This window comes from Colletes latitarsis, chromosome 4 (genome assembly GCF_051014445.1).
Source record: "Colletes latitarsis isolate SP2378_abdomen chromosome 4, iyColLati1, whole genome shotgun sequence".
In the NCBI taxonomy this organism is placed as follows: Eukaryota; Metazoa; Arthropoda; class Insecta; order Hymenoptera; family Colletidae; genus Colletes; species Colletes latitarsis.
The window spans coordinates 42,136,286-42,160,883 of NC_135137.1; the positions used below are offsets into that span (position 1 = coordinate 42,136,286).

At 29.6% G+C, this 24,598-nt stretch overlaps 4 protein-coding genes across 13 annotated transcripts; 2 read left to right on the plus strand and 2 right to left on the minus strand.

Annotated features, from left to right (window-relative positions):
- Nucleotides 1-350: 350 nt before the first annotated feature.
- Rtf1 (RNA polymerase-associated protein Rtf1) lies at nucleotides 351-5,457 on the minus strand. Of its 2 annotated transcripts, none has more exons than XM_076764018.1 (7): nucleotides 5,188-5,457; nucleotides 4,526-4,781; nucleotides 4,017-4,421; nucleotides 3,699-3,939; nucleotides 2,887-3,613; nucleotides 2,529-2,796; nucleotides 351-2,413 (listed from the first exon to the last, which is right to left on the minus strand). In XM_076764018.1, exons 1-7 carry the CDS (start codon nucleotides 5,266-5,268, stop codon nucleotides 2,307-2,309), a joined length of 2,085 nt encoding a protein of 694 aa, XP_076620133.1. In that variant the 5' UTR covers nucleotides 5,269-5,457; the 3' UTR covers nucleotides 351-2,306. The 2 variants fall into 2 exon arrangements, with proteins under 2 accessions (XP_076620133.1, XP_076620134.1); XM_076764019.1 differs by lacking the exon at nucleotides 5,188-5,457 and adding an exon at nucleotides 4,889-5,170.
- Nucleotides 5,458-5,612: 155 nt separating this feature from the next.
- LOC143341241 (uncharacterized) lies at nucleotides 5,613-14,943 on the plus strand. 6 transcript variants are annotated; one of them, XM_076764003.1, is made up of 15 exons: nucleotides 5,613-5,767; nucleotides 5,860-6,368; nucleotides 6,528-6,681; nucleotides 7,066-7,694; nucleotides 7,775-7,951; nucleotides 8,022-8,383; nucleotides 8,470-8,736; nucleotides 8,804-9,166; nucleotides 9,256-9,502; nucleotides 9,580-9,788; nucleotides 9,870-10,008; nucleotides 10,092-10,348; nucleotides 10,516-10,681; nucleotides 10,755-10,927; nucleotides 11,857-14,943. In XM_076764003.1, the coding sequence occupies exons 2-15, from the start codon at nucleotides 5,868-5,870 to the stop codon at nucleotides 11,960-11,962; spliced, it is 3,750 nt and encodes a 1,249-aa protein (XP_076620118.1). In that variant the 5' UTR covers nucleotides 5,613-5,767; nucleotides 5,860-5,867; the 3' UTR covers nucleotides 11,963-14,943. The 6 variants fall into 6 exon arrangements, 5 of the variants coding, with proteins under 5 accessions (XP_076620118.1, XP_076620119.1, XP_076620120.1 ...); XR_013079575.1 differs by adding an exon at nucleotides 11,022-11,121 and having other exon boundaries at nucleotides 5,616-6,368; XM_076764005.1 differs by adding an exon at nucleotides 11,022-11,074 and having other exon boundaries at nucleotides 5,616-6,368.
- Nucleotides 14,944-15,064: 121 nt separating this feature from the next.
- Nucleotides 15,065-19,888, plus strand: Mat89ba (nucleolar protein 6 Mat89Ba). 2 transcript variants are annotated; one of them, XM_076764009.1, is made up of 13 exons: nucleotides 15,065-15,257; nucleotides 15,368-15,437; nucleotides 15,542-15,973; nucleotides 16,045-16,513; nucleotides 16,584-16,865; nucleotides 16,937-17,210; nucleotides 17,299-17,593; nucleotides 17,665-17,889; nucleotides 17,958-18,392; nucleotides 18,496-18,659; nucleotides 18,733-18,986; nucleotides 19,052-19,461; nucleotides 19,558-19,888. In XM_076764009.1, exons 2-13 carry the CDS (start codon nucleotides 15,417-15,419, stop codon nucleotides 19,801-19,803), a joined length of 3,507 nt encoding a protein of 1,168 aa, XP_076620124.1. In that variant the 5' UTR covers nucleotides 15,065-15,257; nucleotides 15,368-15,416; the 3' UTR covers nucleotides 19,804-19,888. The 2 variants fall into 2 exon arrangements, with proteins under 2 accessions (XP_076620124.1, XP_076620123.1); XM_076764008.1 differs by having other exon boundaries at nucleotides 15,065-15,437.
- Nucleotides 19,889-20,024: 136 nt separating this feature from the next.
- Nucleotides 20,025-24,568, minus strand: Rha (rha). 3 transcript variants are annotated; one of them, XM_076764015.1, is made up of 10 exons: nucleotides 23,965-24,568; nucleotides 23,581-23,728; nucleotides 23,257-23,512; nucleotides 22,080-22,387; nucleotides 21,749-21,992; nucleotides 21,555-21,675; nucleotides 21,377-21,480; nucleotides 21,028-21,309; nucleotides 20,637-20,965; nucleotides 20,025-20,562 (listed from the first exon to the last, which is right to left on the minus strand). In XM_076764015.1, the coding sequence occupies exons 1-10, from the start codon at nucleotides 24,014-24,016 to the stop codon at nucleotides 20,232-20,234; spliced, it is 2,175 nt and encodes a 724-aa protein (XP_076620130.1). In that variant the 5' UTR covers nucleotides 24,017-24,568; the 3' UTR covers nucleotides 20,025-20,231. The 3 variants fall into 3 exon arrangements, with proteins under 3 accessions (XP_076620130.1, XP_076620132.1, XP_076620129.1); XM_076764017.1 differs by lacking the exons at nucleotides 23,581-23,728; nucleotides 23,965-24,568 and adding an exon at nucleotides 22,488-22,588 and having other exon boundaries at nucleotides 23,257-23,341; XM_076764014.1 differs by lacking the exons at nucleotides 23,257-23,512; nucleotides 23,581-23,728; nucleotides 23,965-24,568 and adding an exon at nucleotides 22,488-23,156.
- Nucleotides 24,569-24,598: the final 30 nt, after the last annotated feature.

Sequence of the window (24,598 nt, forward strand, 5' to 3'; positions counted from 1 at the left end):
AATTTGGTACCAACGGTTTCAAACACGGTTCATGGTCGATGTTACTTCGATGTCTCATTTTTACACAAGACGAATATTATGAATACTCTTGACACCCAAAAATAAATCACGTTAAAATATTCACATAAATATATTTCACCTTAGATATGACAAAATATGATTAAACACAATTTGTATATGTGTGAAGTACAAGATGCAGCAAAATATGTAATCGAAGAGTTGTGGAATACGAGTAGACTATCGTAATACAGCTACCAATTGTACATCTTAAACGCATAATTAGTATATTTAAATATTGTTTTATATGATATACAAGATGCAGCAAAATATGTAGTTAAAAAATTATTAAATACAAGTTGAATATTATTTTAATACTGCTACCAATTATACATCTTAAACGTATATTTAATACATTTAAAGATTTCTTTTTTAAATACAGTTAGTCCCTTCCTTACATATTCCTAAAATAAAATTCGTAGTCTTATATTATAGACAATATACAGATTAACTAAAATAGTGAACAAAGTTATGCTCTGTAAGTATAGAAACTGGATGATTAAGAAATACTGAAACGAAATATGTTGTGATTAATGTAATGTAAACCAATAGTAACCAATGCTAGTTAACTCAAATAACCCAATTTTACATTAAAGATTTAAAAGACAATTCAAGTTCACTCTAATATATGTTAACAATTGTTAAAAATACATGAAAATTTATTTTATAATGTATATTGTTTCATATAAAAACTGAGTATTATAAATGACATGTATGTTAGTCTTAACTTCTAAAGCATCTTTTGTAAGCTTGGAAAATAAGTCTTCTAAAATTTATACTGCCCTGACAGTAATCTTAAAAATGTAAAATGTAAGATTCTCGTCACCTAAATAAAAATATGAATTCCTCTACAGTTTTTTAATGATATACTATTTAGATACATGTATGTACAATTTTGGCAAATTTACGAATTATGGCAAACACATGCTGCATTTTGATAATACATTCTAATTAGCATTTTATATTAATATATGTAAAAGCATTTATTATATTTGCGAATCATTGTACCAAATAAGCTTCTGACATCTTGAATAAATTAAATTTTATCTTGAAATTAGATATTTTTGAATAAATATGTACGTATGTTTTTCTCAGCTATCCTGGTATCTAAATTAATTGTATGCAAGTATAAAAAAATGTCCATTTTTTAATGCAAATTACAAAACTTTATTCATTCAAGATATCATATTCATGTTTATCTAGTAAAAAGAACAATCTAGTAGAGAGATAGAATACACAAAAACGTATCTAATTTTCTATAGATATTAATAAAAATCATTATTATAGTGTAATTATTTAATCTATCCAATTTAATAATAATTATTGAATTAACTAGACAAACAAAAAGTATACATTTAAAAACATGTTTTTGTCCTTTTATATAGCAATATATATATATATAAAAACTTAGCCATTTAAATTATTTGAACTGTTTAGAGAATATGTACAAATTTTTGTTGTAAAACATATTTTGAAGCGTCTGTGGCCAAATCATATTGGCAGTAATTTGCAGTGTATATAATACTTGTAAGATACTACAGAATTATACAAAAATATTGAGAAATATGGTTACCTTATAATGTATCTCATACCAAGCAATTAGCTATTGTATAGTTTGTAATGTTTATTTTGTCATACATAACATAAAAAAGTGTCACATATTAATAAATTTAAATCATGATTAATATATTTTAAATTAATACCGATTTCTGTTGTCAGTTCAGTACTCGTTTTTATCAAGAAATAAATAGTTTTTCATTTTTAATTTATTACTTTTATCTTGAAAAATGAAAAAGTAATAATCTATACTCCCGATAAAAGATAGAAAAGTCATATACTGAAAGAGGAAAACAAATGCAATTACAAAGTTCTTAAATAATTCAAATTGTAATACTTTTTTTAAGTACTCCTTAACAGTATTCTTCAAAAAATAAAAATGTTTTAACAACATTGAAATTACATTCCTTCAAATAGAATGCACTAACTATGATCTTGCAAATATAACTATATGGTAGGAACCACCTATATCCTTTCTAAACAAAGGAATTATTACTTATAACAGAAGAATTAATGTTATATGAGAACTATACACAAGCTAGTTTCTCAGTCAATTGTTACAAGATTTTGTTCTTGTTTTTACAATTAAACAGATCAATCAAAGACTAAGGTATGTACGTTCGGATAACTACACGATAATGTTTACAACTTAGCCTTGAAATATTTTTCTGATTTCTAAACCTAACAGAACGTTAGATGAGTCCCCGTTTTTTCTTATAATCTTCTAAGTTCAGAGATCGCCGAGGTCCTGTATCTTTAATATTACTAATAGGCTTCGGTAATACACTAACGGGATTATCTAAAAAAAAAGAAGTAAAGATGTCATATATACATTGATGTAAAATATTCCTAAAGCAAAAGTTCTATTTGGAATATGTATTTCGGAAAATTGTTAATTTTTATACACAACTTACTTGGAATCGGTACTTCCAAATCTATTGTAATGTCAAAATCATGAGCATTAAATAGATCTTCGGTACTTTGTTTTTTCTTTGTTTCTTGTCCATTTTCTTTCTCACTATTTACTGTTACTGTTTCAGTTTGTTGAAGAGTTGATTTATCATTTACTGGGACAGTAGATGATACCTCCTCATCTTCTGGCTTATAAACCATTCTTGGTTTTGTACTTCGTCTGGTAAATGGGTCATCAACCTTTTTACCTTTATTAGCTTTAATCTCTTCCTATGATATGAAAAATATATATTAGATTATCATATAACATTTAAATTTCAATAATTCTATAACATCTTGTACAAGATATTATTAAATTACCATAATAGCTTTTTCAGCTTCTTCAACATTCTTCTTTCTATTACGGTCATTAATATAAGATATACTAGATATTGTTGCAGTACGCATTTTATCAAGTTCAGAAGCACGTTCTTCAAGCTCGCTCAATTCTTGATTAAGCCGCGAAGCAGTTTCGTCGTCTCCCCTACAATTAGCTGCGTCCCTTTCCCGCATAAGCTGTGCTTTTTTCATTGCGTAATTATATGGATTTTGTTTAAATCTTTCTTTTTCTCGTACTATTTTCTCTATATCTTCTTCTTTGAATTCATATACTAAAGCTTCTTTAATATCTTTCAGTTTTTGTTCAACTTCTTCAAACGTAGGCATGGATATTCCTTGCAAAGCACAAGTTTCTTTCCATTTGAAAAATTCAGATTCAGTAAACTCTTGATTTGACACAAATTCTAATCTGAACACACGTTCCTGAATTCCATGCCTTAGTTTTAATCCTTTATTTGTTCTTGTACCGCCAAGTTGGTAAATTTTTCCCGTTTCACAAACACCACTAATTTCAGCTACTCTATAGACAGGTTTCCCATTGTTATTCCCAATGCCAATTCTAACAAAACAACCTTGTACCACTCTATCAAAGAAAGGTAAATGTACAAATCTCTCCATTTTATGACGAGATAATCTAATTTTATTGAGATCTTCCTTGGTACCAACGTATATTGGTTTCTTCGGTTTGGCCTTAGTACTAGTAACAGATCTGGAAAAAAAATATTTGTTACTTTATTATTCCTTTTATATATATTTTTTTTTTCTATTTTGTACTTCCAAAGGCAGATACTGACTTTTTATCAATGTCGGAATCGGAATCCCTACTATCGCTCGAAGACGATCTACGATGTGACGACGGCTTAGCAGTTTCTTCGTCTTCGCCGCTATCCGACGAACCGCTATCGTCAGAATAAATATCAGACGCCTTAAGCTTTGTTTTATTTGCACCTCCCTTGTGATCATCCTCTAATTCTTCTTCTTCAATATCCTTTGATTGTTGTTGTTGTTGTTCTATCCTTTGTTTCTCCTTCTCCTCTAATAAAGCAGAAAGAAAACATGAATAAAAATCGATGATCATTAAATAAAGATTGCCGATTTATTAACCCTCTAACCTCTTTCTTTCTTCTCTTCTCTTCTTGCTTTGAGAAGAGACATTGCATGGAACTTTTTATCTTGCTTCTCTTCTATAGTTTTCTTGCGATCTTTACTTCTCTCTTTAGGATCTGGAGCTCTATCAACTTTCTTTTCTTCGGCATTTTTTTCTTTTTTCCGCGATTCTTTCTGCTTTTTTAATTCTTGTTTTTTTGCCATTCTCAATTTCTTTTCAATTTCAAATCTCGTTTTCATAATTTCACGTTGTTCGATACGTTTAAAAATTTCCTGTTCACGTTCCTTTTCTGTCATTTGAGCAAGTCTTGCTTGGTCTTCTGCGTCACCCATCAACTTGTCATCATAGCCATCATTAAATTCCTCTTGACTGGAATCAGAAACACTAGCATCCGAGTCTGAAACCTCACCTAAAAGTATAAAAGTATTGTTTAATTTCACAAGAATCATAAAGTAGTTTTAAAGTGTTGGTATTATAAGAATCCAAAAGTTCAATTTCAATGTAAATAATTACCTTCTTCGGGTTCAGAAATTTTTTCAGGTTCTTTTTCACTAGCACTTTCTTCGCTACTGGACTTTGTCATCTTTCTTTTATTTCGTTTAGTTGGCACTTTTTTTTTCTTACTTTTACCAGCTTTTGCACCCCAATCGTCGTCTGAATCTGATGTATTTGAATCATGCTTGTCTTTTTTAGTGGTTCCTGTGTCTTCGTTAGACTGAGAATCATCTTGAGTTTTTCCTTTCTTCTTCTTAGCAAGTGATAATAAGTCCTAATTCACGGGATAAACGTTTAATTAAAAATCAAATGTTTTCTATACACCAAGCAAATTTCTGATATAAACATGCAAGATAAAAGTATTAGAAAAACAAATTTTACATGTAGTGTCTCTCTCATTTAAAGATCGGGCTATTGCGCTTATAATACAAGTGAACATTTTCTTAAAAATTTACAAAATTTAAGCGTGTATCGTTTAACGGTATAACAGGTTATGTAAAATAATTTTCATTCGTACGTAGTTTCTTGTGATATTATTTAAATGTGCAGAAGTTGATTCGATGCAAACAGTGTTACTATAGAAATCGGATTGCTCAACATTCGAAGGTTAACAAATTGATTAAAAACATAAAACAGAAGATACGCAACATGAGATTTTTATGTAAGGTTATATCATTTACATTATCCAAATCTGAGCCACTTTCCGATGCACTGCCACTACTATCAGAGTCTATAAGAGCCTGATTCTTTCTCTTTGGCATTGTCACGAAAATTTGCACACGGAGATCGTGAAAATTGCACGCCCTCCTAACAAAGACAAATCTAACGTCATGCAAGATACAATAAACTAGGAAGACCGCGTAGAACCAAAGACGTTAAACATCAACGACGACATGATAGCGTAACGGCTAACGGAACGCCGCTTGTTTCTTCAACCTAGTATCAAAGTTGAACAATTAACTTTATGCCTTATCGCATACAATTATTACATGTTATTCATTAATATACATGACAATAAGATATTCCTTCTAATAATATACGATTTTTTTTGTTCAATTAAAGGATTGTAATTTTAATTCGTGCATCAATTCTGCAGGTGCAACTTTACAAGTTAGGAACATTTTCTTCCTTGCAATGGCAATCATGAATGTTGACACTTTTTGCCGTCAATGGCGTACAATAGACGCACCTGTGTCGTTGTGTCAGAGAAATTTTGTACTATATTGGATTTTATATGACGTTACTATCAAGCAGTGAAATGTAATTATAGGAGTGGCATTTACGAATTAATTGTAATAGATAGTAGTGTCGTAGAGATCGTGAACATTCTAATTACGGATGTTTAAAATTAGAATATTCAATGGCTGTGAATATGGAAGTAGAAAAGAATACCTCCAAAGAGGTTGACACTCAACTTTTGCCGAGCAATTCAATGGAATTTAACGATGCTATTCAAAAAGACAACGAAAACGCTCGAGATCTCGGGGATTCATTTACATCCCTTGAAGATAAAACGTTCGATAGCGAGGAGTGTGATCGTACTATTATATACGCAGAACTCGAGGATCCTGAGATTTATTCGAAAGATTTAGATGATAATCGAATATCAAAAGAAGAAAAGCAGGAAGGAAGTATCGAGAATAAAGAGAAAGAATCATCGCAAAACAAGAAAACTTTAAAGAATGATAATAAGAACCAAAAATCAGAAGTAACATCAGAGAACTCCACTGATAGATCTGTATCTCAAGCTCCATTAGCTTTTACAATTGATTTCGGGAAAAAGGAAATTGACACAAATAAATATCAGAATTTATTTGAAAGGTACAATGCAAGGCATAAACGAAATCTTTCCACATCTAAGGTAGGCACCTCCATCTGCTTTAAATGCAATTATATAAAATTAATAAAGAATGTTAAAGTGTTATTCAAACAGTTTGACACATGCTGCAATGTGTCTAAAGTATTGTATGGATAGATGTAATTTGAAAGAATATAATTAAGATTTTGATTAAATTTTCAGGTAGAAATAAATATGAAAAAAACTGGCATCTTATGTTCTTCAAATTTAATGCAGAAACAAAAAGTTTCTAGTACACATTCTGAAGGTTACTTTAGTAGTGAAGATGATACAAAAAGAAAAACAGATCAATTATCAGAGAAACTGAAACAGCTAGGTAATTTTATTAAATTAAATTAGAGCATAAATATTATACCTTCATATATAATACTATATCATAGTATAGAAAGTATAGTACTTAAAATAATGCTCAATTACTTTTATAAATATTGAAGACCAATTCCTTTTGAAGAATAAATTCTATATAATGGAGTACTATATTTGTAAAGTATGAGTCATGGTGAAGTCACCTTTTTAATATTCTTCTCAGGTAACTTCAATATATTCACAGTATGTAAGCAGCCATCATATTAAGGACTCTAATATAGAAACAATATATTTTCTGTGCTATATTTTATTTTCATATTTCTAAATCTCTGGTTTATTACTGTATTTTATATTTCTTATAATTTTAGTTATATTATACTCTTTATTTTTTTAGGATCAAAAACATTCTTAAAGCCTTCTCATACAGCAGTAGAAACAGAATCCCCCACAAAAGTGACAAATTTTCAAAATAAACAAGACTTGATGACTAGATCTTTTGAACAATCAAAACAAAGTAAACTCCCTCAAAAAAATCTTTCTTTGGAACTTGGTTATTCAGGGAAAGTAAATACAACATCATATTGGGTACCTCAAAAATCTGCTACCATAAATGATCTAAGTCGAATTGAGACAAATAATTATGACGATGATGCGGAAAAATTATATACAAAGAATATAGATCAAGAAGATGATTATGAACATTCGTCTGATAATATCTCCGAAAAAGTTTCCAACATCAATTATGCTAGGAATAGAAATATTAATGCAAAAGGACACAATTTATCTAGTGTTAGTTATACAGTGGACGTGGATCCAGATGAACAGGCTGAAACAAATATAGATATTTTTAATGTCAGTAATGTTGATGGTGGATCGGATGGTGCAGTCAGTGAAGCAGGAACATATACAATATACAAAGATTACACTGATGAGGAGAAAGCAAGAATGGATATTGACAAAGTGTTTAGTGTCGGTATCTTAACTGAAAATGAAAGCAAGGATGCATGTATTCATAGCTTTAAGGTAAATTAATTGCACGTTAAATGTTCGTTATTATTACGTGATACTCTTCTTATCAACGCTTTAAATAATTAATTTCGTAGATGAGTGTTTCAAGAGACAACAATACATGGATATCAGAATGGGCTACTCAAGTAGCAGAACACAATTCTCTTCCACCAGCAATTGGCGGACCAACTGGTCGTACTCCTCCATTAAGTCCTTCCAAAATACCGTCTCCTATTCATACTAGATCTCAAAGACTGGCTCGTAGTCGTAATGTACGATATATTAACCTATGTATGATATTATATACATGTATCATATTTACATAACAATACACACTTCCAGGAACAAAGCGACAGTAGCTTAGATGCGGAATCGTACTTGCGAATAAAAGAAAGAATAGGCTTAATTTCAAACCAACAAATACTGATTGATTCGGGTGGAGAATCGGACGATGATACCAGTAATAGTTACAACACGCCTCCACACAGTTCTCAGCGGACACCCGTGCACGGAACTTTGACAAGGCGAGGAAGTTTATCCGAATCTCTTTTTAGAAGAATTAACACCAGTGAAAATAGGAGAAGTATTCGCAAGTATTTGAGTTCAAACAAATCTAAGACTGAAGATGCAAGTGCAGAATTAAGTAGTCCGTCCAAAGATTTTGCTTCCCTTCATTTAGGAAGGCGAAGTAGTTCCTTGGACAGGTAAAACAAGCAATTTTATGTACATAAATATAGTTCATATTTTGTGGTTATAAGTTATTTCCAAATATTGGTTCCTCACGGCATAGGCGAGAATGTACATCTGATACAACTGAATCTAATACGTCCAGGAGAAGTAGTACCAAGTATTATCGAGACGACGAAACTACATATACAAATAGCCCCGTTTTGAGCCGCTTAAGACCTTCTACTCCAAAATTAACTAACAGTCCGATTGTAACTCGTAAGACGGTTACGAAAATTGTTAATTCGCTAGTGTTAGAAAAAACTAAGCATTTGGCGAAATCATCTACAGAAGCTAAAAACATTGGATACTTCACTTGTGTTGAAAACAGGTAAGCATATTAAATAAAATCTAAAACTACTTTAGGTATATAATACTAAAAATTTGACCCTTTGAAGCCCATACATGTTAAGAAAATCTAACAGTACTGCAAGTTACCACGAAGGAAGTGTTGGCTTTAGCAATCAAGAAACAGTGACAAAAACGGACAGTGTACTTCAAAATAGTCCAAATCTTCAACGTAATCTAAATATCCAAAGATCATGCAGCAATGCGAATATCAGAAATATAAAGTCGCAAAGTCATTTATCTCGTCGCAGTAGCTTTAATAGTAGTGACGTCGACAGAACGTCTTCAGGAGGAAGGTGTGTCGCTGCTTCTGATAGTAGCAGTGAAACTGGTGAACAACAAGTAAAACCTTCGTTAGCTTCAATATCGTCTGGAATTAAATTAAATCGAGCTTTTAGCATAAGAAGAGCTAGGTATATTCTAATTTAAAAAATAAATGTAACAAAAGTAGCCGGTGAAATATTGACATAATACATTTAAACTTATATTTTATATTATATAGATTAAATTGTGAATCTGATACAACTCCAAATACAACTCCCGAAGAGAAACGCAGACGAGCACAAAGCGAAGTAAAGTCAACAACACCCGCAAATAAGCAACAAAATTATCATCGAAGTCGTGCTAGCAATGTGAGTGCACATTTCAAAGAACCTTTAAAAAAGTCAGAACCTATAAAACCTAGAGCCGTATCTATATCAAGAACCGATAGTACTAGACTTAGTATAAGAGTACCAAAATCATCTCATGTAAGTATATTTTATATTCGTATTTATATGTATATTATACTTTAATTTATTTTTACTGATTTTTAATTATTTTTTAGAATATTTCTAATATACAGCGACCTAATCAGAAAGTGAATAAAGATCAGAAGTCTGGTAGAAGTAATTCAACATTAACGTCAAAGGAAGTAGAATTTCAAAATTGGAAAAGGAGGAAAAGTTATGATCCGATGAAAGCAGCCGCTGAAGGGAGAAAAAAATTAATAGATAATTCGAAAAAACATCACAGCACAGAAGATAGTACAGGAAAGTGAGTGACACGACCATACAATAATTGAGACTATTCAGCATACATGATTAGAACCGTTGAAATGAGTAATCTTTTTTTTAGTCACGATAATTCTGTATTACGATCGGCAAGTTTCCATGGAACTGGTGGGGCTCTTTCATTGGCTAATGAATGGTCTGACAACGAATTAAATTTTACTCGGAATGACAATCAAGTACCTCCACCGTGTAGTCCACAATTGGTAAATATAGGCATATATTAAAGAAAAAAAAAAAATGACATGTCTTTGCCGTAAATAAATGTTATTGAATTTTTAACGAACAGGAAAGCGATAGCGATCTGGAAACATCGTATTACTTACAAACAACACAAAATGTTGTATCAGCTATGTCAGCTCGTATTACAGTTTGTCGTTCACCTTTGGTGGATTCAGATAACGAAAGCGACGAGGATACTAGTCATAGTCTACATAAGAATACATCAAAAACATTACATCAGCCTAGTGATACAGAGAGCAGCGACGATCGTCAGCCTACTACACAGAAGACAATTTCAAATACAAAATATAATAGAGCATTTAGGTAAAAATTTTCAATATTTAATTTATTTTTTCCGAGAAAAATTTTTCGACGTTTCGACTGAAGAAGCTAGCTGTAACGTTGACGAAACATCCGAACACTTTTTCTCAAAGAACACGACTTATACAGTGTCAGCTGTCAATATATATATTCTAAAAATTTATTTATAGTTTACGCAGAGCAAGGTTAGATTCACAGCCAACAAAACTTCCAACAAATATAAATAAAAATAAATCAGTCACGCACGATACACGTGGAAAATCTGAATCTATTACAAGTATTAGTAGAACTGATTCTGGGCGCTTTAGTATGCGATTAAATAAAACTTCAAATACTGTATGTATTTCTTTCGATCCAGTATATGCACGTTTGTGCAAAGGACATTCCTAAACAGATATTGTCACTATAGGGCTCTAAAATAAAACCAAAAGAAGCAAAGAAATCCGTAACCCCCAATGCGAGAGAAGTAGAAATGCAAAATTGGAAACGTCGTAAAAGTTATGATCCTATGAAAGCAGCAATGGAAGGTAAAAGAAAAGCAGGTTTAGCCAAAAAAACTACGAATGCAAGTCTTTCTCCAAGGTAAGCAGCTGTTTATATCTATTAATGCAGGAAATTATATGAAAGCATATTTTGTTGGCCCATTAATATAAAAAGTATTTCACTGTGTTGGTAGGACCGATAGCGATCGATAATCTAATGATAAGAGACCATCGGTACAAGCAAGTGGTACGAAAAAGACTTGTTTGATTTTGCGATTTAGATTTTGTTAAGAGGTACACTAAAAAATGTAATTTTTCAATGTTATTGCTATTTTTGTAGGGCCTCTTGAGAAAATCATATTGCAATAATGCTGCTTTTTTATTTCATTTATTTCCACATTAATTCATTGCCTATTACAATGCACAATTAATCTATGAATACTATGGATGTATTAGCATTTGATTTGATTTTTTTATGTAATGATTGCTTTTACTGTGCCATATAAGAATTACATGTAAAATCCATACTATTCATTTTCGACTTCATAGTATATTTGTCAACTGGATTATGTTTTAGTGAACTCAACTACGAAAATGTTCATTCCTTTTTAAACATGTTACTTGTCATTGAAAAATAGTTAGAAATTAAACTAATATGTACAAATTTGTATAATCTGTATGCAAGGCAGAAATTTGAGCCTAGTTTATTTCGGCTTATTAATGCAATACACAGCTAGATTAATTTATTAAGCCTTATATATCGATTTCTTTTATTTGCATGATTCAAGAAAGAACCAAGCTGCTCTTGGTTGAATGAAGCTGCTTGCATAAAAATTTTTAATGGACAAAATTACTGCAGTTTTTACAAAATGTTATGTTTTATAGGTACAAATCTCTAACACGTTGAAATATTCATTATAGTTATTTAACAAATAATCATCATTTATAGAGAAATACAAAATGTTTAGTATCTGGTTCTTTCTTTACATAGTCTTAGCTCAAGAAAAATATTATTTGCTTTGTTTTTAGTCATGTTGCAAGATCGCGCAGTTTCCATGGCTCATCTGGATTTGGAGTTAGCGATTGGAGCGACGAAGAATTAGCTATATCTGCTGACGAATCTGCTGTCTATTAAAGGTCAAGGCTATTAATGATATTATACGAATGAATTAAGTTACATGAATTTCGACTATAGCAATTAATGTACATAACGAATAAGAACATTAGTTCTTACTGAATTGCTCTATGAATAGTTCTATACATTTAAAATTATATTAAATGGAGAAGAATGTTAAAAAATCTTTTCTATATTAAAAGATTCTATTTTTTGCAACTTTTAACATTAAGAAACTATAGATCTATATGGCTATCAGTACTGTCTTAAGTTGAAATATCACTATTTAACAAAATTGTTGTCCTTATATTTTAGTTTTTCTTTAAATGTATTCATGTATACCATTTAATACTGGACGAATTAAGAAAAAGAGAATAAGTCAAGATCTTCTGAAATTTGTGGTAAAGATAATAGTTCCAAACTTAGGGCCTAAAGGTAATGAACACTAAATATACAAAAACATTTGTGTAATTGGTTTAATTGTGATTGGACCAATCATATAGCAGTATAGAGGCATTAATATCTCTACATTTCAGTTTTCAATATGACTGTTATTTGTTTATTGAAATAGCATTATTACTTATCACATTACTTATTATAGTGATTTTTAAGAATAATTTTTTACAATGCTCTCTAATTTACTTTAATAAAAATTTATGATCTTTTTCTTGAATGTTAAAATCAAAATGTTTCGATAATAATTTTGAAAAATGATTAGTTTCTACTAAATACCGAATTATACATATTGCTTAATAACAAATTAGGAAAAATATTCCCATATATCATTAATTCATATATGAGCTCTTTGCAACTCAGCATAATTATTGATGTATGCAAAGAAACATTGCTACTTGCTCCTGAAATATCCAATGAATTATTGTAATTATTTTTCACGTCCAATAATTTAATAATTAATGTGATCATAGTATGCTTTAAGACAATAGTATATATTAATGTATTATATTTTATTATTGACCAATTTAATTGTATATCGTTCTGTTTATTATAAATTGTGTAAATATTAGGTAACTTTTTGAATTGATTATAAAAACAAAAATTTAACTTGCATATTTGCTTTTTAAGATAACAATGATCAGTGCATCAATATTGATCTGAATAATCTAGAAATTATATTGAACTCATTAATGTATAATTATAACATTGTCTAAACAGAAAATTTGAATATGCACTTGTTCAAAGATTTATACTATTTGGTTGTGCTTACTTGTTGATCCATTATATGTATATTTATGAATCATTTCAGATACTATACAATTTAGACAAATCAATTATTTTTATGTGCTTCTCTAATCTATAATCGATTGTACTGTAATTGTTACTGCATAATTTTTGAAGTAAATGTTATTTATTTTATTTATAAGCCTAAAGTTAATGAATTTATAAAAAAGGTTATTCATATGTCTGGCAGCATTTTGGAAATAACATTTTGTGGGATATATATATAAGAACTGCATATCATTTTATCAAAAATTATGCAGTAAGGTACATCATATCGTATAATACATATAAAAGAAAAATATATCAATGAAATGCGATATAGATAATGTTATATTTTGTTGAAAGCTTATTTTCAGGAAGATTTCATTACAAAAAAATGTATGTTCTGCACATTATTATTATTATTATTATTATTATTATTAATTATTGTCAAAATGCACTTGTATGTTTTGTTTCAATAACCTAAGAAGGTGCTAATTGTAAAGTTTGTTTAATTTAGTTTTCCAAATCCCACCTTTCCACTCAGTCGTAGAACGTTAAGTAATTTGTAATTAGTACGCATAATATTTAATCGTTAATCGACTGTAATTTAATCTAGTATAATATATTTTTCATTGATTAGTACATCGATGGCGGTAAGGTTTTCTTAATATACGAATAGTTCTTCCGAAAATGGTGCAAGATAAGTTGTACGTTATAGAACAATACGTTTATACCATAAAGATTTTTAATATCATGTTAAAGATATCTATGATGATGCATATACGTACTATTGTTGCAACTTGTTTTAATATGGATATTCGTTTCACGTTCTTCCTCCAAATAAACGTGGGCTTCCATTGTGAAGGTCATTGCGATTGCAAAATCACTACTACACTTTTCACTATGTGGAATTGATGTCCATAAGTCTTCTATTATTCTATCTTCTAATTACAAAAATAAGAATCATAATATTTTATACTTGTCATTTACTTTATCCTTTAATGATTAGTTATACATTCGTCTATGTACAATTATGTATTCGTTAATTTCTCGATTTAATATAATCTTAGTGTAATATGATGAACTAAGACAATTTTATCATAATGTTTGTTATTTTTGTAATTTTAGGTGACCCATATACACATGAAATTACTATAGATAAATTCTCCCTTTTGTAATACATATACACATGTGTATGTATGCATATAACATCCTGATGACGACAACACGACTCAAATGCAATTTCGTCATTCTAAATTTTTGTTTTATTTTAGCACACGAAACAACTTAAAGTTTCAGATACCCGTTACTGAATCCTGTATATACTTGTACGCTAATGCAATTTAACGACATATTATTAAGCCTATATTTTACTTGTTTTAATTCTAGAAAATGATGATCTTTGTTATATTTTATATAGATTATATTGCGTTATACATGCGATCTACGACTTTTTCAATGCATTTCGATGCAACGACCTTAAGTACTACGTATGTTCATACAATATAGAAAACGCAATATATTTTTCTATCTGCAACGTCTAGCGGTAGACATAAATTTGAACCTATTGTTAATGGTTTTGTATAATAATTTTTAGAATGTGCATGATTTATTTTTCTTATATACATGTTGTCTACGATGTAAGAATAAGTAGTACATAATTGGTATCTTAAAATATATTGTAGAACATCTTGACATGTTTGATAAGTATAAACTAATAAATGATAGGAGAGTAATGTATTTGCTCTCTTCACGAAAGGAATTAAAATAATGTACCATCTTACGAATATTATTTTTAATTTTTAACGTTAAACCTCAACTTATCGGGTAAAGCAATTATTATGTTATAATGTTGGTGAATTTGGACAAAAGCTAAAGAACAGGAGTACGTGCAACAAATTAAAAACCGTAATAGCAGTAATGTAAATGATACAATGGGGATTTGCATGAAAAGGCGGGATTAAATCGTATGGTTAAGGGTCTCGGGTCTCAAGTATCTTTGTTCTTATAAGTTCAGAAAAAAAACACGGTTTAACAACAATTACAATTTATTTGTAACTTTGATCAACTCTGTGTGTGTGTGATAAAAGCATCAGTAAGTGGGAAATACGCGGGAACGGGAGAAAAACGTGTAGCTTTAAACGACAACCACGTGAAACACGGTATTTGATTATTCCTACTACGTGTTTTAAATTAAATTTTCAGATATATTAAAGAAGTAAAGCAATAGTATTTGAAAAATTAAGAGATAAAGATGAAAGTACCTCATTATAAGGTATGCATGTTCTTTCGAATAATGAATACAAATTTTATTGTTTGTATATAACCTTAAATATGTGTGTGTACAACGTGAAATGATATAAATATTGTCTATCATAGGCAAACATAAATGATTTAATGAATCCCTCTGACGAGTCAGCACTTGAAAGTGATCCTAATGATGAAATTAATGAAAGTGAAGATCAAGAAGATGAAGATAAAGAACAGGGGATGCAAGAATCCAATGCAGAAGACAATTCTCATTTAATACCTGTTAAAAAGAAAAGAAAAGTTATCAGTGATTCTACTAATAATACTATGTCGAAAAAGAAAAAAAAATTAGAACATGATTTATATAAACAACCAACAGTTGAAGAATTAAATCAACTTAGAGAGACAGAAAATTTATTTCATTCCAATTTATTCAGATTACAAATAGAAGAAATGCTAAATGAAATTAAAATTAAAGATAAATATAAACATCTATTTGAAGTTTGGTTTAAGAAGTTACAGATGATTGTGGAATCAATGAATGAAACAAAGCAATATCGGGTTAGCAGTTTTATTCTAATAAAATATTAAGTATTAGAATAAAATGTCGTATTTTCAAATTGTAATTTTAGCTTGCAGATAGTAAATTTCAACAAGAATTAGAAGTGCATATTCCAATGCCTAATATAAGGAAAAAAACAAAAGGGGAATTTGAATTTCTTAAACCATCAAATATTGTTGTAATAGGGTCTTATGCATTTGATGCTACAGTTGGGCCAAACATTACAGTAGATGTAATGATTGAAATGCCTGCTAAAATGTTTCACAACCGTGACTATCAAAATTATAGATACATAAAAAAGAAAGCAATGTATTTGGCATATCTAGCATCCAATATGACTATTGATATTGCACAGGACAAAAAGTTTGTTGGAAATAATTTAAGACCAATGTTAAAAATTATACCACCTGGAAAATTAGGTAAAAAAGTTAATGTACTGGTGCACATAGCAGCCCAAGAAGAAAGCTTTTCTCTAAGTAGATTTTTACCAGAGAAGAATAGCATTAGACCTGAATGGTTTTTCACAGACAGAAAACATGGTATATTTTAGATATCTTGGATCTTTTTATTTTTAAAATTATATTATTTTCATAAATGCAATATTTACAGAAGATTTATCACCCACACCACATTATAATTCTATAATCCTTCATGATTTAACAATGTCAAGAATGAATATAGAAAATGTGAAAATGATAAAAGAATATCCAAACTTGAGGGATGGTATCATTTTACTGAAGATATGGTTAGCTCAGCGTGAATTAACAAAAGATTTTACAAGTTTCAATGGATATGTCATAACAATGTTCACTTTATATTTATTATCCATTAAGAAATTGAATACATTTATGAGTAGTTATCAAATAGTTAGGAATGTGTGGATTAATTTAGGTATGGTATAAATAAAAATGAACTATTTTTGTTTATACCAGACTAGTAATTAATGCCTTTTTATTTATTAGTGCAAGTTAGTTGGTGTGAAACGGGAATAACAATGAGTCAGGATGAGAATAGTGAACAAATGATTTTGAATTATAAAAAATATTATGACTGTGTATTTTTAGACCGTACTGGTTATCATAATATTGCAGCATACATTACTAATACTACTTTCTCATGGGTACAACAAGAAGCAAAACTTTGTTTGAGTCATTTAGACACTGCACATGCTGATAGCTTTCAATCACTTTTCATGAGAAAAGTGCCATTTTACAGAGCATTTGATCATCTTATATGGTAGTTATTTTTATGTAATCTGTAGTAGAAAGTAATATACATAGTTTTAAATTTATTTGTGAAACTATAAAGTTAATCAATCACACAGTTTTAAGAATACTCAACTATTAAAGAATATAGTGGATTCTAAGTCAACTAGCATTGACAAATTGGACTATGGTCCTAATTACCGAGATCAAGCAATAAAAATTCTTCATAATGTGCTAACAGAAGGATTAAAAAATAGAGTACATCAAATTTGTGTTTTACCAAAAGAATTTCCAGAGTGGGACTGTACAGAAGATATTCATGATGATATTGGAAACATTTTTATTGGACTGGAATTAAATCCAGAGTTTTGTTTTAATATTGTTGAGAAAGGTCCTGAGGCAAATTTGCCAGATGTGAGTGAACTGTTTAAGTACTATAATAAATAGTGTCAGTTCCTTTTAATGCAATGAATATTACATTGCAGGCAGTTGCATTTAGAGAATTTTGGGGTGAAAGATCAGAATTACGCCGATTTCAAGATGGATCTATACGGGAAACAGTAGTTTGGTCAAAAGGCAAAACAATAGCATCAAAAAGATTCATATGTAAAAACATTGTATGTTTCGTATTACTGAACAAATTAGGCCTTTCTAGCGATCAGTTTACGTATATTGCTAATGAAATGGAAAAATTATTAAAATTATCAAAGGTAAATATACTGGATTTAATCATTATTTTATTTGCATATATATAAATAAATTTTATTTAAACATTTAGATCAAAGTAACGCATTTTGCTTACGGTACGGGCGAAGAAGCTGCTCTAAAGGTGATAAATGTACTTAATAGTCTCGAAAAAGATTTGATGTCTCTTACAGACCTTCCTTTATCAATACACGGTGTTCAAGGATCTAGCGCTGTGTTTCGATATACAGATGTTTTCCCACCACTCGCGACAGTTTATCGACCCGATGATAAACTTATTAAAGAAGGAGAAATGTGTTTAATGTTGTCAGAAAATGTTGATGTTGCTCCTAAGTATGTTTGCCCACTTGAAGTAAGCTTGCAGTTATCAACCAGTGGAAAGTGGCCAGATGACTTAGAAGCATTTAGAAAAACAAAAGCCGCTTTTCATATACAAATTGCAGAGTGCCTTAGACAGCAATATACGTTAAAAGCGAATGCAAATTTCTCACATGTCGATGTATATAAGGTTATTATGTTTATTTATTGCATGACAAAAACATCTACTACAGTTGAATGAAAAATAGGATTAGATGTAGACAGTTTGTTGAAATGTAGTAATATGTTATTAGGAAGGACTTGTGTTTCGGTTAAGAGTAGCACACCAAAAAGAAATTAGTTGTTTAAAGCAACAAGTAACTAATGACGGGGTCGTACAATACAGAGACAACGAAGAGTCAATTGAATTGGAGAAGAAATTGTTCGAATTACCGAAACTAACTGGTGCTTTACATGGGTAAGCATAATTTACAAAGTGTTTCATTATTTCTTCATGATCGGAAATTAATACGATACTACTTACTTGGTAGTTTGTATTCTCAACAACCATCCTTTGGAGCTGCTTGTTGCTTAACGAAACGTTGGTTATCTGCCCAATTATTAGATGATTCTCATATACCAGATGTAGTAGTTGAGTTATTCGTAGCTTCAATGTACTTAACACCAGCACCATATAGGCCTCCCCAAATGCCTCAAGTAGCATTCTTGAGAATATTAGAAATTTTTGCAAGAGGCCATTGGAATACAGATCCTATTATTGTTAATTTTAATAACGAAATGTCTAGTAAGTATTTGTAGTAACATTAAAAACCATTGTATTTTCTGTTATTAATATGTATGGAATAATAGGTGAAGAAATCGCGGCTGTAGAAACTCTTTTTGCATCGTCTCGCGACTCTCTACCGCCGTTATTTATATCTACTCCTTACGATCAGCAAAAATCATTATGGACTAAAAAAGCACCAACAACTCTAATTTTAAATCGTATTACTATGTTGGCAAGACAATCTTTAAAATTGTTCGAAGAACAACTTCTAACAAAAGATGCACTGAATGTTAAGCCTTTATTTAGGCCACCATTCACGGAATATGATTGCCTAATACATTTAATGCCACATATGGTTCCTAGAAAACTACAGGCAATTGACATTAGCAAAAAATGTCAAGTCCTCAACTGGCATCCTTACAAACCACATTCACAACAGAAGATACCAGTTGCAGGGTTTGATCCTGTACAATGTTTGTTAAAAGAATTACGAGTAGGTTGAAATACTAATATATCTCTATAGTATTTTCTGTTGAAATACAAATTTTTTTACGATTTTGTAATTAATTATTAATGTTGATATTTTTAGGACGGTTACAGTGAATTTGCTCTATTCTTTCATGATACTTATGGTGGTACAGTAATAGGAGTGTTACTGAAACCTACTGCTTTAGAAGTTAAAGATTTCAAGGTATCGAATATCAATTGTCGAAAATGCAACAATGACGGCCAATTGGTTTTAAATATTCCCGCAATGATTCAAGACTTTTATGTGCTTGGAAAGGGTCTTATAAAAGCAATCGATGTTCAATCAAAAAAATTTTCTTTAAGTTGATGTTTTCCTTAAACGATTTTTCAAAACTTGAAGACTACATTTTATATTACTGTAAATAAATTGCAAAAATATAAAATATGGACTTTTCGAAAAGATTCGAAACATTCAAGATACACTAGTAACTCCAGCAATTGAAGGTGTAACTAGACAAGATGTATATTTACTTCCGTATTTCACGCGGAAATGATGAATATATTTATGAATAAATAGACAACAACAAAAACGGATACAACGCATTTATTTAAATAAACACGGTATGGACGCGTAAAGATAGTTACAAAATATTCTATAATATTGTATCATGTTACTATTTTGTAAATAATTTATACAAAAATAATTTTTGAAAATGTGTAAACTAATGCATTTATTTACTAGTACTAATGTATATACCTTGTAGCATAGTTCGCATACAATTATATATTTGTTAATTACTTTATCATTAAAGATCTTATTTCTGTATTCAATTTCATAATAATTGTATCATCAATTGTATAACTGCCGGTTTTTAAAAGAGAATCACGTTCTTCAAGAAGTACTTGCAGTCGTTCATCATTTTCCTCTGATTTTTTGAACTTATTTTTATCATTAATTTGTGAAATTTTTGGAGCTATATTAGCTGGCATGAAAGCTTGACAGTAAGTATCTTTTTCAATAAAAGATGATTTTGGTTTAATCACATCGATTTCCTTTTGAATTTCATTTAACAAAATTTTATCATCTGTTAAAGCAGTAGAATCTGCAGATAATATTTGTTCTAAACTGTAAAAATAATAAAAATAACATAATTTTCTATTTTAATTTTTTACATATTAATTTTTATAAGTTATACATACTCCAAGTTTTGCAATTCTTCTTTACTATTTTTTATTTGAACTTTTATTGCTTGTTGATACTCCGTTTTCATGCGATGTATTTCACGAACTGCTTTTGCCCATTGTTCTTTGAAAAATGATTTACTTTCAAGTGCATTTTGTAATTTTTTTTCGAGTACTTTTAATTCTTGTAACAAGTTTGTTGTTTGGTCTTGTGTTAAGGACCCCTTCTGATAAATTTCTAATTCTTCCGATTGTTTTGTTACAAACAATTGTAACCTTTCATTTTCAGTACTTAATTGTTCGACTTGCGTTTCTAAAGCAGTCTTTCTTTTTTCAAGAGCATTAATCTATAATATATTAAAAATGCATCATTTTTCATATATTTCGGAAAGTAAGTGACCTTACTGACCTTCAACATAAGTTCTTCTTGCATTGTATGAAATGATTCTTTAAGTTCTCGTAATTTTGTTTCGTATTTCCATTGCAAATCTTCATTTGCTTTAATTAATCTAGTTTCTTTTTCAAGACTTTTCAATCTTCGTGTTCTCAAGTCGTCTGTAGCGCTATTTAAACTGTTTGCTAACATTTTACATTGCTCAACACTACATGCAAGTTTTGCTTCTAAATTTTCTCGATGTTTTTGCCATTCTTCGCTTAGTAAATTTAAATGACGATCTTCTTTTCTTTTTAACTAATTTGTCGAAGAAAAATCATATACAGTATATTTATATTAATTTTATATTAATGCAGAATTTTACCTCAACTTTAAATATTTCTTTTTGTCGTTCTTTCCATGTCTCTAATTCATCAACTATTTTGTATGCTAAACTATCATCCAAGATTGGTGGTCCTAAATTTTCACCTAATTCGAAAATATTTATACTAAGGTGTAATAAATAGTTTGTTTTAATACATATCAAAATATGTAGAACTTACTAGGTGTTTTTTTTTTAATTCTGTAATATGGACCATGATCCTCTAAGTTCAATATAATATCTAAATTACCAATATTATTTTGTTCCATGTCATACAATGGTATATCACACTGACATTCAGACTGAGAAGGGTTTATTAAATTTTACTTGATATGTATATGTAATTTAAAACATATTTTCGTCATATTATATTACCTTATTTTGATGAAATAATTGTTTTATATCAATTACATTCTGAGATATACATGTTTTGGTATTTCCTTCTATTTTATATATACTAATCTTGGGTGGAAAAGATAACAATAAATGTTTTATTTCATTTGTTGCTGATATAAAATGTAATTTACACCCTACATCTTGTAATTTCACTTTTTCTCCTAACAAAAGTGGCATTTTTGGATAAAATGTAGACATGATTTCAGTTTTTGGATGATGAAATCTGTATTCACAATGGAATATATGATATATTCAATAATTGTCAGTAATATAAAGATGTTAGAATTTCAATTTGTAAACTAGTAAATACCGAATTTCAATATTTGGAACTGTTAGTCTTGGAGATATTGATTTAATCCCTATCAATAAAATATTCAAGCAATAGCAATGATATGCTTCTACATTTTTAGAGTAATCATTGACACTGCACTGACATGGCAGTGTGTCAACTGATTGTGAACACATAGTTTTAATTGGTTGATCTTTTGTAATTTCATAATTTAAGGAATGCTTATTTGGAACATTGCATCCATTTGAAAAATTGAACATTTGAACTCCAGTGGTATATCTTCCAAAGTCACCAGCAGGATTTCTATGGTAATCTATTTCATTATAATTCTGGAAATTCATGTTACTATAAATATAAATAATCCAAAGTTTCTTTTCTTTTATTAATGTTCGTGTTTACAAATTTGAATTTACAAGTTAATGGACTTACTATTTGTTTTAAATCAGATTTTTGTTGGTTTGTAGAATTTAGAGCAACTATATCATTGAACACTATACTTGGAACATCCATTGCTATATCTGTTTTATCTCCTACATATTGTAATTTTAGTTGTAAGTCAAGATATGAATTTCCAATCTTTATTTCATCATTTTCAATAAGATCTTTTTTGTATAAATAACACCGTTGATTTAAAGTATTGTTATTACTTGTAATTTTTAGAAACTCTTGAATATCATCAGTAGGAACTAGTGGTTGTAAATTAACTTCTGACTGACCTATTATATTATCTTTACATTTCAAATATACGAACAAAAATGGCTTTGCTTGTAAATATGATTTCAAAACTTTCAATGAACTCCTGATCCTTATTACAATTTTTTCATTAAGCACCCAAAGTTCTCCATGTTCTTTTTTAGTCTGATTAAAATATACATCATTTTCTAATATTTTACACCAGAAATATGAATTATCTTTCATGTCTGTACAATATTCTGTTGGTAACAATAAATCTATATTTGTTGCAGATATGGCTATGATATTCATCAAGAATAATTCATGACAGCTATGTAAGGGACCCAATTGTATAAGACGTTCATCACGAAGCAAAATTGGAGTTAGTTTATTAGGTTCATAATCTGTTTGTTCAAATTCTTCAGAATTTTTTAACTATAATTTCATACATAATGTAATGCTTATAAATATTTGTGTTATCTTCAAATATCAAAGACTGTTTCAAGTATAGAAAATGAATTATTACCTCTGACTGAGTATTTAATATTGTAGATTCTTGGTCATGAATACTTAGACTGAGAAGTAATTCAGGTTTATGCATTTTGAGATCACTTTTCAATCCTAATAATTTATGCCAATGAGATTTTACATTAACATCTTCATTTTTTGGAAAAACTTGTGCAGATCTTAGACTAAGTAAAAGGTATCCCAGTTTTTCTTTACCATCATTGCTCTTCAAAGCAAAACATTCTAATTTTAATGGAACCTGCCCTGACCTCATTCTATAAAGTTAAGATTTTTTGAAATAATTGTATTTTTAATAACTTTTTGGTTTCTTTATAATACATACTTTCGTAGTCTACTCTTATTTATTTCCCAAACCAAGGCATGATCATATTGGGGATTTGGATTTGCTTCTATCGCTTCAGTTTCTAATGAATGCCCATTTAAAGTTGCAACCACCAATGTGGGTAGTAAAATTTGGTCAAAAGCTTTACCTACAGTTATTAATACAAGAATTTCGTACAGTAATGTACCTGAATTGTTTGTCTAATTTAAAGACACTGAACTTAAAAAGTTTTTCTTTGTTCTATTAATATTCAAATATATTTGATATATTCAAAATTATAATAAAAGAAAAATAGTTATAAACAATTAGAATCTATCGTGTTAGATTAATTGTCGGCCAAAATGATTAATAAAAGGTTAGTAAATAATAAATTAAAAACCTTACCTTCTTTTATGTTCAGAACAATTCGGACATCAGAATTCACTAATTCTTCCATAATATGCGTTATAATACACAAAAATAATAAAAAAAAATTCTGCAAACATTTAACGAATATAAAAGAAATTGGTAAAATTCAAATCGGTTTCCATGGAAACAGAGATATTCAACGTCACAACATTTTTGTCTCACAATGTCACAGATTAGTTAAACGAACGGTACCGTTTCGGACACAAAATCTACGGAAATGTAACACTGGGTAAAAATTAACGTATGTCGCACATTTTACAGTTGTAACAATCGTTTTATTCTAGTTCTTTCGTTTTGTTTGAAAATTCAAATCAACGCCATATTTATTGTCATGGGGTAGATACAGATAGATAATTAGCTGCGCATAATAGCCTGGTAACAACATTTTAATATTTACTAAAAAATATATTTTTATTTTATCTTATCGGGATTATATAAAATGGCGCGTAACATCGAAAGATCGTGTATGCTTGAAAAAGCAATTAGTGAGATGTAGAAGCACAACGAAAAGAGAAACGAATTGTTTTTATCAATGGAAAAATCGCACGAAAGCTTACATATGCATTGTTAGTGGTCGTCCAGAAGGGAGGGCGTCAGTATCGGGGTAGGA

Coding starts and splice junctions, on each gene's coding strand:
- Rtf1 (XM_076764018.1), bottom strand. CDS start 5,268: ATGCCAAAGAGAAAGAATCAGGCTCTTATAGACTCTGATAGTAGTGGC. Junction 4,422..4,525: donor AATTTCTGAACCCGAAGAAG/GTAATTATTTAC, acceptor TTATACTTTTAG/GTGAGGTTTCAGACTCGGAT. Junction 3,614..3,698: donor GATTCCGACATTGATAAAAA/GTCAGTATCTGC, acceptor TTTTTTTTCCAG/ATCTGTTACTAGTACTAAGG.
- LOC143341241 (XM_076764003.1), top strand. CDS start 5,868: ATGGCTGTGAATATGGAAGTAGAAAAGAATACCTCCAAAGAGGTTGAC. Junction 6,369..6,527: donor GAAATCTTTCCACATCTAAG/GTAGGCACCTCC, acceptor TTAAATTTTCAG/GTAGAAATAAATATGAAAAA. Junction 10,349..10,515: donor AAATATAATAGAGCATTTAG/GTAAAAATTTTC, acceptor ATTTATTTATAG/TTTACGCAGAGCAAGGTTAG.
- Mat89ba (XM_076764008.1), top strand. CDS start 15,417: ATGAAAGTACCTCATTATAAG. Junction 15,438..15,541: donor TGAAAGTACCTCATTATAAG/GTATGCATGTTC, acceptor TGTCTATCATAG/GCAAACATAAATGATTTAAT. Junction 18,987..19,051: donor TTTTAATAACGAAATGTCTA/GTAAGTATTTGT, acceptor ATGGAATAATAG/GTGAAGAAATCGCGGCTGTA.
- Rha (XM_076764014.1), bottom strand. CDS start 23,042: ATGAATATCATAGCCATATCTGCAACAAATATAGATTTATTGTTACCA. Junction 22,388..22,487: donor AATCTGATTTAAAACAAATA/GTAAGTCCATTA, acceptor ATGAATTTCCAG/AATTATAATGAAATAGATTA. Junction 20,563..20,636: donor GAAGAATTGCAAAACTTGGA/GTATGTATAACT, acceptor TTATTTTTACAG/TTTAGAACAAATATTATCTG.